At 37.3% G+C, this 13,622-nt stretch overlaps 1 protein-coding gene across 1 annotated transcript in view; it reads left to right on the top strand.

Annotated features, from left to right (window-relative positions):
* Positions 1-13,622, top strand: part of GRIA4 (glutamate ionotropic receptor AMPA type subunit 4) — a 635,851-nt gene that overhangs the window by 536,840 nt on the left and 85,389 nt on the right. Inside the window, exon 7 of the mRNA XM_055422848.2 lies at positions 9,422-9,580. Within this exon, the coding sequence (XP_055278823.1) occupies positions 9,422-9,580 (159 nt within the window). The remainder of the gene's footprint in view (positions 1-9,421; positions 9,581-13,622) is intronic.

The raw sequence follows: 13,622 nt of genomic DNA, 5'->3' as shown, positions 1-13,622 counted from the left end.
TAGCATCAGAGTCTTTTCCAGAGAGTCAACTCGTCACATGAGATGGCCAAAGTATTGCAGTTTCAGCTTTAGCATCAGTCCTTCCAATGAACACCCAGGATCAATCTCCTTTAGAATGGACCGGTTGGATCTCCTTGCAGTTCAAGGGACTCTCAAGAGTCTTCTCCAACACCACAGTTCAAAAGCATCAATTCTTCAGCGATCAGCTTTCTTCACAGTCCAACTCTCACATCCATACATGACCACGGGAAAAACCATAGCCTTGACTAGACGGACCTTTGTTGGCAAAGTAATGTCTCTGCTTTTTAATATACTATCAAGGTTGGTCATAACTTTCCTTCCAAGGAGTAAGGAAATTTAATTTCACGGCATCTGCAGTGATTTTGGAGCCCCCAAACATAAAGTCTGACACTGTTTCCACTGTTTCTCCATCTATTTCCCATGAAGTGATGGGACCAGATGCCATGATCTTTGTTTTCTGAATGTTGAGCTTCAAGCCAACCTTTTCACTCTCCTCTTTCACTTTCATCAAGAGGCTTTTGAGTTCCTCTTCACTTTCTGCCATAAAGGTAGTGTCATCTGCATATCTGAGGTTATTGATATTTCTCCCTGCAATCTTGATTCCAGCTTGTGCTTCTTCCAGCCCAGCATTCCTCATGATGTACTCTGCATAGAAGTTAAATAAGCAAGGTGACAATATACAGCCTTGACGTACTCCTTTTCCTATTTGGAACCAGTCTGTTGTTCCATGTCCAGTTCTGACTGTTACTTACTGACCTGCATACAGGTTTCTCAAGAGGCAGGTCAGGTGGTCTGGTATTCCCATCTCTTTCAGAATGTTCCACAGTTTATTGTGATCCACACAGTCAAAGACCATTTAGATATGACCTAAATCAAATCCCTTATGATTATACAGTGGTAGTGAGAAAAAGATTTAAGGGACTAGATCTGATAGAGTGCCTGATGAACTCTGGATGGAGGTTCGTGACATTGTACAGGAGACAGGGACCAAGACCATCCCCATAGTAAAGAAATGCAAAATAGCAAAATGGCTGTCTGAGGAGGCCTTACAAATAACTGTGAAAAGAAGAGAAGTGAAAGGCAAAGGAGAAAAGGAAAGATATAAGTATCTGAATGCAGAGTTCCAAAGAATAGCAAGGAGAGATAAGAAAGCCTTCCTTAGCGATCAATGCAAGGAAATAGAGGAAAACAACAGAATAGGAAAAATAAGAGATCTCTTCAAGAAAATTAGAGATTCCAAGGGAACATTTCATGCAAAGATGGGCTCGATAAAGGACAGAAATGGTATGGACCTAACAGAAGCAGAAGATATTAAGAAGAGGTGGCAAGAATACACAGAAGAACTGTACAAAAAAGATCTTCACGACCAAGATAGTCATGATAATGTGATCACTGACCTAGAGCCAGACATCTTGGAATGTGAAGTCAAGTGGGCCTTAGAAAGCATCACGACGAACAAAGCTAGTGGAGGTGATGGAATTCCAGTTGAGCTATTTCAAATCTTGAAAGATGATGCTGTGAAAGTGCTGCACTCAATATGCCAGCAAATTTGGAAAACTCAGCAGTGGCCACAGGACTGGAAGAGGTCAGTCTTCATTCCAATCCCAAAGAAAGGCAATGCCAAAGAACGCTCAAACTACCGCACAATTGCACTCATCTCACACGCTAGTAAAGTCATGCTCAAAATTCTCCAAGCCAGGCTTCAGCAATATGTGAACACGTGAACTCCCAGATGTTTAAGTAGGTTTTAGGAAAGGCAGAGGCACAAGAGATCAAATTGCCAACATCCGCTGGATCATGGAGAAAGCAAGAGAGTTCCAGAAAAACATCTGTTTCTGCTTCATTGACTATGCCAAAGCCTTTGACTGTGTGGATCACAATAAACTGTGGAACATTCTGAAAGGATACCTGAAGTTCTCTAATTTATTAATTTCACTTTCCCTCTTCTTTCCACAGGCTGTATCAACACTAAATGAAAATTAAAAGGAAAGCCAAGTTGGAAATTAATATTTTCTTAAGATGTGATTAAATATTGTGAAATGCAGACGTTGTTGAGAAGCCCATTTCAATAAGCAGAAACTCTCTCACTGGTCTCCCATCTGCCCTCTGGGTCATTATTTAATTAATTATTCAGCCACTGACCACCTCTCCCTTCAGTGCTCTAGGACTATAGCGATGATTTTATTACAATGTTTTCCACACTTTCAGTTCCACAGTCAGTTCAGTTTGGTTCAGTAGCTCAGTCATGCCCTATTCTTTCTGACTCCATGGACTTCAGCACTCCAGGTTTCCCTGTCCATCACCAATACCCGGAGCTTGCTCAAAATCATGTCCATTGAGTTGGTTATGCCATCAAATCATCTCATCCTCTGTCGTCCCCTTCTCCTCCCGCCTTCAATCTTTCCCAGCATCAGGGTCTTTTCAAATAAGTCAGTTCTTCACACCAGGTGGCCAGAGTATTGGAGCTTCAGCTTCAGCATCAGTCCTTCCAAAGAATATACAAGGTTGATTTCCTTAGGATGGACTGGTTGGATTTCCTTGCCATAGCTTTTCTTCCAAGGAGCAAGCATCTTTTCATTTCATGACTGGCTGCAGTCACCATCTGCAGTGATTTTGGAGCCCCCCCAATGTAAATTCTCTCAGTTTCCATTGTTTCCCATCTATTTGCCATGAAGTGATGGATCGGATGCCATGATCTTTGTTTTTTGAATGTTGAGTTTAAACGAATCACAAGTCCAGGTTTGACGCATGATACAGGATGCTCGGGGCTGGTGCACGGGGATAAACCAGAGGGAGGATATGGGAGGAGGGAGGTGGGATGGGGGTTCAAGAAGGGAAACACATGTACACCCGGGCAGATTCATGTCAACGTATGGCAAAACCAACCAATATAATATTGTAAAGTAATTAGCCTCCAATAAAAAAATAATAAATAATAATAATAAAGTAAACCTTTAGCAACAAAATAAAATAAAGCCAGCTTTCACTCTCCTCTTTCACATTCATCAAGAGACTCTAGTTCTTCTTCACTTTCCGCCATAAGGGTGGTGTCATCTGCATATCTGAGGTTACTGATATTTCTCCCAGCAATCTTGATTCCAGCTTGTGCTTCTTCCAGCCCGGCATTTCACATGATGTACTCTGCATAGAAGTTAAATAAGCAGGGTGACAATATACAGCCTTGATGTACTCCTTTTCCAATTTCGAACCTGTCTGTTTTTCCATGTCCAGTTCTAACTGTTGCTTCTTGACCTGCATACAGATTTCTCAAGAAGCAGGTAAGGTGGTCTGGTATTCCCACCTACAGAAGAATGTTCCACAGTTTGTTCTGGAAACTGTTCCACAGTTCCACAATATCTTGTGCTTAAAAATTAAAACCTACTTATTCATCAAAGTAACCTTCCATGAAAACTGCTTTCCAGTCTACAGCAAATCGATTTTCTATATGAAATTAGTTTGAAATATGAAAGAAAAAATATTACCTATACTCAAATAGACATAGCTAAAATTAACTGAGTCACCTACCATTCTTTAGATTATAACTAAAAGAAGCTTATAATCAGATGTGGTAATATTTTTTCCTTTACCTTCATCATAACAACAGAATGGAATCAGAGAAATGTAAACTATTATTCACCAGTTAGGCTTTACACCAGATGATTTTTCTGAAGGCTGCAGCTTTGCCTGTATGTATTGTACCTGTGGGAATACCCTATCAAAAAACAAAAAACTTGGCAGGTATTCTTTTTCACCCACTTCTAAAATAAAATAATAATGTTATCGGTTTTAGCAAATAATGCAATAGTTGAATCACTGTAGCTTTTGGAAAATTGAAATTATTTGCCTATCTCTGGGTCTGCCCTATCTTCTCATTTTTATGAACAAATGTTCAACTAACATTTAACTAGCTAGAAATTGATAGTGTTTTTCCAGTTTCAAAATCATATATTTGTCTTCTGGTGTTTAATTTTCTTCCCAGTAAAATGAGAATATTACTGATGAACTGTCAAATCAGCTAACATATAATAGACATGAAATAAATATTTATTGAATTAATTACTTAACATTAGCCATTGTTTACTAAATTCAAACCAGATGTGCTAGCTGCATTAGCATTATCATTCTTAGTTTTAAAGTGGGAAACCTAAGGCTAAAAAGTTGCAGAAATGGGATTCAGAGCCTGGATTGCTTTCTACAGTATCTCCCTACCTCTCCTAGGAATATTATGATAAATACCAAATTTGAAAATACATGAAAAGTGTAAGTGAAAGTCGCTCAGTCTGTATAGTCCATGGAATTCTCCAGGCCAGAATACTGGAGTGGGTAGCCATTCCCTTCTCCAGGGGATCTTCCCAACCCAGGGATCAAACCCAGGTCTCCCACATTGCAGGCAGATTCTTTACCAGCTGAGCCACAAGGGAAGCCCTATTTCTTCAAGGGAAAACACATATTTGTGTAAAAATACACAAGAGCATAATTTTAAAAAGGCAAAATTGAGAATCTTTTGGTTCTAATATGTATTTGCTGGGAGATCTTCAATAGTTTTGCTTTAACCCACAGACACTTGGTTTCCTTATTTGTAAGATAGGATCTGTCTCATAAGTTTGTTGTGAGAATTAAATTAGATTGATAATCAGTGGAATGTGCTTACCACAATGCCTGATACATAATCAGCCCAGCATTAATATTAACTATGAATACACACTCCTGGGTCTTTCATCATCCGTTAGTTGCCAGTAGCCAGACAGTAACATGTATATATTGGTTAGTAAGATATTCCTCTTTGTTATTAAAATAAAAAACAAGGAAGTTTCCAAAATCATGGCTGAGATACATGCAACAGGACAGGTAACACTAGGTCTTCCTCTTCTCCTTGATTCCTACTGTAACTGTAGGGTCACTGCTGCATAATTTATGTTGACCAAAAAAAGGAAAAAGATAAAATTTTTCTCAAGACTACTGAATCAAATTCACATTTTAAAAAAGATTTCCTAAATACCTAAAGGGGACAGACAGGAAAGCAAGTGCAGATGCTTCAGACTCTGTGTGTGTGTGGTTTACTTTTGTCTCAGTTAATATCTTTGGTTATAATAATTCACTTTTGTAATATACTTTTTGTCTTTTGCCTATAATTGTTTGTTTACAAAATTGGGTGTGTATTTTCATAAGTTACCTCAAATTTCTAATGGAAAAATAGAGCCAGGTATGGAATACATATGTAAAAGATAAAGAGAGAGAGAAATGAGAGATAAAGAGATAGATGATAGAAAGATATAGCTAGAAAATAGATAACATTTTTCCAGAATTTTTTTAACTTAGTTAACTACCTCTGAACCAAATGAGGTGACACCTGCCTGTCCACCTTCCTCACTCCCCCTGCTGGGACTTGTATTTTTCCCTACCATATGTGAATGGCCTATTTGCTCTCTTCTCAGTCACTGCCATTTCCCAGAACTGTGAGCACTGTAGTGACTGATATAATCAAAGCTTTAACCCTCTCTGTCTCAATACACTATATCTTCTTTTAAACCACTTTGTAACTAAGCTGACCCTCCATGAAAAGTGTTACACATCAAGACTCAGAGTACTATAAAACCTTAATAGTAATATAAGACACATTTTCACAGAAGACACATATCTGCTTAGGTGTCTTATGTTTGATGCTTTTCATTCATCTCCTGACTCCTCAGAGGCATTTCAGAAATATTGATACTTGTTAAATTGAGTTGACCTGAACTAGAAACATTTATATCCTTTTCTCATGTGTTATATTTTTTAATTGAAATATACTTGATTTGCAATGTGTTAGTTTCAGATGTAGAGAAAAGTGATTCAGTTATACACATACTCATGTGTGTGTATATAAATATATTCTTTTTCAGATTATTTTCCATTATAGATTATTAAAAAATATTGAATGTAATTCCCTATTATATATGTTAACATATTGTTTATCTATTTTGTATGTAGTAGTTCAGTTCAGTTCAGTTGCTCAGTCGTATCCGACTCTCTGCGACCCCATGAATCACAGCACGCCAGGCCTCCCTGTCCATCACCAACACCGGCAGTTCACTCAAACTCATGTCCACAGAGTCGGTGATGCCATCAGCCATCTCGTTCTCTGTCGTCCTCTTCTCCTCCCGCCCCCAACTTTTCCTAGCATCAGAGTCTTGTCCAGTGAGTCAACTCGTCGCATGAGGTGGCCAAAGTATTGCAGTTTCAGCTTTAGCATCAGTCCTTCCAATGAACACCCAGGATTGATCTCCTTTAGAATGGACTGGTTGGATCTCCTTGCAGTCCAAGGGACTCTCAAGAGTCTTCTCCAACACCACAGTTCAAAAGCATCAATTCTTCGGCGATCAGCTTTCTTCACAGTCCAATTCTCACATCCATACGTGACCACAGGAAAACCATAGCCTTGACTAGAAGGACCTTTGTTGGCAAAGTAATGTCTCTGCTTTTTAATATGCTATCTAGGTTGGTCATAACTTTCCTTCCAAGGAGTAAGCATCTTTTAATTTCACGGCATCTGCAGTGATTTTGGAGCCCCAAAAAATAAAGTCTGACACTGTTTCCACTGTTTTTCCATCTATTTCCCATGAAGTGATGGGACCAGATGCCATGATCTTTGTTTTCTGAATGTTGAGCTTCAAGCCAACCTTTTCACTCTCCTCTTTCACTTTCATCAAGAGGCTTTTGAGTTCCTCTTCACTTTCTGCCATAAGGGTGGTGTCATCTGCATATCTGAGTTTATTAATATTTCTACCGGCAATCTTGATTCCAGCTTGTGCTTCTTCCAGCCCAGCATTCCTCATGATGTACTCTGCATAGAAGTTAAATAATCAAGGTGGCAATATACAGCCTTGACGTATTCCTTTTCCTATTTGGAACCAGTCTGTTGTTCCATGTCCAGTTCTGACTGTTTCTTCCTGACCTGCATACAGGTTTCTCAAGAGGCAGGTCAGGTGGTCTGGTATTCCCATCTCTTTCAGAATGTTCCACAGTTTATTGTGATCCACATAGTAGTATATATTTGTTAATCCCAAATTCTTAATTTATCCTTCCCACCTCCTCTCCTTTAGTAAACATAAATTTTCTTCCTATGTCTGTTAAGTCTGTTTTGTAAATGAATTAATTTGTATTATTTTATTCTAATCAAACATACAAGTGATATCATATGATATTTGTCCTTCTCTGTCTGACAATTCATTTAGTATGATAATCTCTAGGCCCACCCATGTGGCTGCATGCATTCATTCTATTGTGGTTGAGCAATATTTCATAATGTGTATATGCCATATCTTCTTTATTCACTCATTTATTGATGAACATTTAGGTTGTTTCCATGTCTTGGCTATTGTAAATAGCGCTACTATGAACACTGGTGTGCAGATGTCTTTTCAAATTAGAATTTTCTCCAGATATATGCCCAAGAGTAGAACTGCTGAATCATATGGCAACTCTTATTTTTAGTTTTTTAAGGAACCTCTATACTGTTCTCCGTAGTGGTCATACCAATTTACATTTTCATCAGTGTCAGAGGGCTCCTTTTCCTCCACACCCTTACCAGCATTTATTATTTGCAGACTGTTTGAAGATGTCTATTTTGACTCGTGTGAGGTGACCCCTCATTGTGATTTTCATTTGCATTTCTCTAATGATAAGCAATGTTGAGCATTTTTATGTGCTTTTTGACCATCTGAATGTCTTCTTTGGATAAATGTCAATAAATCTTCTGCCCATTTTTTTTTGATTGGGTTGCTTGTCTTTTTGATATTAAACTGTATGAACAGTTTGTATATTTTGGATATTAATTCTTTGTCAGTCACATCACTTGTAAATATTTTCTTTCACCCTGTAGGCTGCCTTTTCATTTTGTTTATGATTTCCTTTGCTGCTCAAAAGTATTTTTTAATTTGATAAGTTCCAATTTGTTTATTTTTGCTTTTATTTTTTTGGCTTTGGGAGGCTGACCAAGGGAATATTGCTCAATTTATGTCAGAAATGGTTTTGCCTATGTTCTCTTCTAGGAGTTTTATGGGATCAGGTCTTGTATTTAAATATTTAAGTCATTCTGAGTTTATTTTTATGTATGGTGTGAGGGAGTGTTCTTGCATCATTGCTTTATATGCAGCTGTCCAGCTTTCCCAAGCCACTTGCTGAAGAGACTGACTTCCTTTTCTCCATTATATATTCTTGCCTTCCTCATTGAAGATTAACTGACTGTAGGTGTGTTGGTTTTTTCCTGGGCTCTCTATTCTGTTCCATTGACCCATATGTCTTTTTTTGTGCCAAGATCATGCTGTTTTGATTACTGTAGCTTTATATTACTGTCTGAAGTATGAGACAGTTAGGCCTCCACCATTGTTCTTTTTCTTCAAGATTGCTTTTTAATTCTGGGTCATTTGTGGCTCCATATAAATTTTAGGATTATTCATTTTAGTTCTGTGAAAAATATCACGGGTTATTTGATAAGGATATTTGTATATTACTTTAGGTAGTTGGCCATTTTAATAATATTAACTCTTCCAACCTAAGAGCATGGGTTATTTTTCTATTTCTTTGAATAATCTTTAGTTTCCTTTATCATTGTTTTATAGATCTTAGCATTTAAGCCTTTCACCTCTGTGCTGAAGTTTATGCCTAGGTATTTTAAGTTTTTTTGATGTATTTAATAATTTTTCTACATTCACTTTCTGACATGTATTAATAGTGTTAAAAATGCAGCAGACTTCTGTATGTTAATCTTGTATCCTATTACCATGCTAAATTCTTTTATCAGTTCTAGTAGTTTTTCTGTGGGATCTTTAGAGTTTTCGATATATAATATCATGTCATCTGCAGATAATGACAACTTTACCTTTTCCGTACCAATTTGAATAACATTTTGTTTCTTTTTCTTGTCTAATTGCTATGGCTAGGACTTTCAATAGCATGTTGAATAGAAGAGGTGACAGTGGGCATCCTTGTTTTATTCCAAATTTTAGCAAAAAGGCTTTCAGCTTTTCACCATTGAATATTATGTTGGCTACAGGTTTGTCATAAATAGCTTTTATTATGCTGATAGATGTGTCCATTATATCCACTTTGGTGGGAATATTTATCATGAGTCGATGGTGAATTTTGTCAAATGTTTTTTCTGTATATGTTGAGATGATCATGTGATTTTTGTCTTTTTTGTTGTTGATGTGGTGTCATGTATTAGATTTTGAATGACAGAGTTTAACAGCTAAATTGACATAATTGTTATTATGGCAACATTGACATAATCTTCCAGTTGTTTATAGCCATCACTTTTAAATCATATTGGTTATCAATTCACGTTAATATTGAGGAGCCAAAATGTTAGCTATTAACTCCAATAATTAAGCTTAACAAACTGTCATACTGATTTTTATAGGGATTCAAGGATATTTCTCTTGAGAGATTTATACACGGTGGAGCCAATGTTACAGGATTCCAGTTGGTAGATTTTAATACACCTATGGTGACAAAATTAATGGATCGCTGGAAGAAACTAGATCAGAGAGAATATCCAGGATCTGAGACACCTCCAAAGGTATTGACTTGTTTTTATCTTATGTGTTTTTAGTACTTTTTAAAATTTAAGGTAGAAAGTTCATCATGCAGTTCTTCTAGTAATATTTTGTCAGGCACAGTGTGGCATGGGGTAGAAATATTTTGTCACTGTTTGTCACACAAATCAATATTTTCAGAATTTTTATATTTTATGGAGGAGATGTAGCCATTTGCTCAAGTAGTTTATTATTATTATTAATTTGCATATGAGTGTCTCTGAATAAATTATATACTTTTAAAATTATTTCAAATGTGAAAACCACTAGCAACTGTTCCACTCAGAAAACAATTATATTTGCAAAATGATTTACAATGAGTAAGGAAAGTGGTAAAAAATGTAAAATATTTAGCTTCTGCAAAATTTCTCTTTCAAATTCACAGTAAAATGTCAGATTGTTTAATTTTATCTGACAGACATTGCAGAAGTATGTTATTGACATTTGAAAGGGAGTTGGTAAATTTCTGATCATAAGCACATTTTTTCTCTCCTGAAAAGATATATCATGTAGATAATGGCATGCTGCTGCTGCTGCTAAGTCACTTCAGTCGTGTCCGACTCTGTGTGACCCCATAGATGGAAGCCTACCAGGCTCCCTCGTCCCTGGGATTCTCCAGGCACGAACACTGGAGTGGGTTGCCATTTCCTTCTCCAATGTGTGAAAGTGAAAAGTGAAAGTGAAGTCGTTCAGTCGTGTCCGACCCTTAGCGACCCCACGGACTGCAGCCTACCAGGCTCCTCCATCTATGGGATTTTATAGGCAACAGTACTGGAGTGGCTTGCCATTGCCTTCTCTGAGATAATGGCATAGTGCTTCTTAAACTCTAACTTAGTGGTTTTGAGCTTCTCCATAATAAGACATTGAGTCGGTAATGCCATCTGACTCAATGAGCATGAGTTTGAGTAAACTCCAGGAGTTGGTGATGGACAGGGAGGCCTGACGTGCTGCAGTCCATGGGATTGCAAAGAGTCGGACACATCTGAGTGACCGAACTGAACTGGACTGATAATAAGATATCATCATTTACTAATCTCTCATTGACAGTGTATTCAAGTAAAAAGTTTTCAAACATAATTTGGAAATTCAAGCCTAGAAAACTATAATCTATGGTAGAGAATCTCAGTTCTTCCAGCTTTGTCAGTTTCCTCCGTGTAGTATAGCAGTTTGGCTAGTCATACCATTTTCACTACTTTCAAAACAAAGCATTTATTGAGTATCCACTATGTGTCAAGCATTATAGTCCACCCTCTGATTTACAAATTTCTAAATGCAAGATATTAAATGGTATGTTAACTGATTGTCCTTGAGTCAAGGACCAGATTTGTGAAATGTTTGCCCAGGACCAAGTTGTGAACTCCTTGAGCCTTAGACAAGTGCATTGTCCACTCTGTTACACCACTTTGCAAGCTTAGATAAAACATATGAAAGCGTATTAAAAAGCAAAAAATATCTTCAAGATGCACACCACCTTCAGGATAAAAAGAAACTTAAGAAGTCTTTCAGTCTGCATTTCCTTCAAGCTGACTCAGAGGAAAATTATCCCAAAAGAAACACTCAAGGAAAAACAAGCATCAAGCTTCCTTCCAAACTAATCTGAATAATTTCCTTTACAGCATGTTCCTCTCATTCTTCATCAGTGTGTGTAGAGACCCTCTTGCCCTTCTGTTTCTACTCTTTCTTCCTCACATATTTTCAGCTGTTTTTTTAATCTCAGCATTTCTTCTATAAACCATCTCTTCAAGTCCTTGTTATCCTTAGAGTTTTAGTATCTAGAATGGGCTTCAAACTTCTTGGCAGTGTGTTGTAGTTCCTTGTAACTGTTGTTTATTTTTTTTTATTTCAGTGATAATATGTAATAATATGTGTCCACTGTGGTCCTTGTAGTTACATTCGATAAAGCTGCCATGAACACTGAATGAGCGAATATTGAACCCTTACTCCTAGGGAAAATTACAAAGTTAGGTCACAACAGTTTTGTCAACCAGTCAACACATACACTTTGTTATATGTGTGTTTCTGTTTAAACATATTTTATTTAAGATATTGTTGATCAATTAATATTATTTGAATTCACAGTCACTATAGCTCAAGCCTAAACAAAGCTTATCAAATATATATTTTTTCTATAAAGCACATCACAGCCTTCTTGCACTCAGGAACACCAGACAGGACTTTAGCACTACACCTTTGGGCCATCTGTGTAGGCTTCCCAGGTGACATTAGTGGTAAAGAACCTTCCTGCCAATGCAGGAGACATTAGACACTTGAGTTTGATCCCTGGGTCAGAAAGATTCACTGTAGGAGGAAATGGCAACCCACTCCAGCATTCTTGCCTAGAGAATCCCACGGTCAGAGACTCCTCAGTCCATGGAATTCTCCAGGCAAGAATACTGGAGTGGATTGCCATTTCCTTCTCCAGGGGATCTTCCCAACCCAAGGATCGAACCCAGATTGCCCTCATTTTAAGCGGATTCTTTACCATCTGAGCTACCAGGGAAGTGTCGCCTTACCTCCAAAATGAAGAGTATGTTTAATAAGAATTTCTAGATGCCATCTAGAAATTTATGTGCCTATGTGCCCATAAATATGATTTCTTGGACTTTAGCACAATAGGACACATAGAAGATAATGAAATCTTTTTAAAAACTAAAACCAATTTTAACTACTGCTTCTTTTCATTTATCAGCTCTATGACCTGTCAAAAGGCTTTGCCACTGGCTGAATATCTGCTTTGCTTTGTTCTGCTCCAGTCTGCATGATATCTGTTCTCTTTTGTTGTTCACTTGTTTCATAAAAATGAATGGACTTTTTAAACACAGCAAGTGCTTTTGCTTTTTTGATGTCATATCTTCTCAGTCTTTTTCTCCCATTTAGAAAAGCAATAATAGTTTTATTTTTTTCTCTCTTGATCCTAAAATGCTGCTGCTACTGATAAGTCGCTTCAGTCATGTCCGACTCTGTGCGACCCCATAGACGGCAGCCCACCAGGCTCCTCCGTCCCTGGGATTCTCCAGGCAAGAACACTGGAGTGGGTTACCATTTCCTTCTCCAGAAACATTGCTTTTTTTTTCTTTCTGCGTCAATGCTTGTTTTCATTTTCTTGCCATCCAGAAAGATGATTTGATGGCTTTCTCTACCCAAAAGTATATTGGTCCAGGCAGGGGAGGAGGAATATCCATTTTTGTTTAAGTATCTTAATTTTCATCAACCATACTACTCCAATTATGGGTGCGTATGGCATCACTGACTCGATGGACATGAGTTTGAGTGAACTCCGGGAGTTGATGATGGACAGGGAGGCCTGGCGTGCTGTGATTCATGGGGTTGCGGAGAGTCGGACACGACTGAGCGACTGAACTAATGCTTATCTTTAAGTCCATTTTTTCATGTCCTTGAAGAATATATAGCAAGACTTATAATTTATATGTCACATATAAATCTTTATGATGAAGTTTTAATTAGATTCTTTGCCATTGAAAAGTTCTTTGTTAGAATTTGTATTCTTTATCTCATCCGTATTTCAATCCTTCCCTGCAAAACTGACTGCTATACTTAATACTCATATTGCCTGTTTATTTTCTACAATTTAAATTTCTAATGATTTTTCTTAATTTATAAGCAGCAAATCAAGATCAGCTTCCATGTTCCATGTCACAAAACTACTCTTAGTATAAGCTTAGAATGCATTAATCATATAGAATTGTGCACGTATGAAATTCTTGAAAGAGAAAATGTAGTTTTTCATCATGATCAGTGGTTGATACTCTGCCACACTTCAAGAAAATTGCACCATATTTTTCATATGATTAGGAATTCTGTAAACAGACTTTACAAGCATTCCCTGTTCTCTTGATTTTCAGATTAAACAAACCATATTTTCTTCTGTTTTTCTTCATTTTCTCTCTTAACCTTAATAGTCTTTTCCTGAGATTATTTCTCTTTTCTCAAAGAGAAGCAGAGGAGATCATCAGAAAACAGATGATCTATATTTCATGTCTCCACTTGGATCCTAAGTTACAATAG

The sequence above is a fragment of the Moschus berezovskii genome, chromosome 14 (assembly GCF_049115385.1).
Source record: "Moschus berezovskii isolate FMDL1 chromosome 14, NW_MosBer_1.0, whole genome shotgun sequence".
Taxonomy (NCBI): Eukaryota; Metazoa; Chordata; class Mammalia; order Artiodactyla; family Moschidae; genus Moschus; species Moschus berezovskii.
This window is presented reverse-complemented; position numbering and strand designations above follow the sequence as displayed.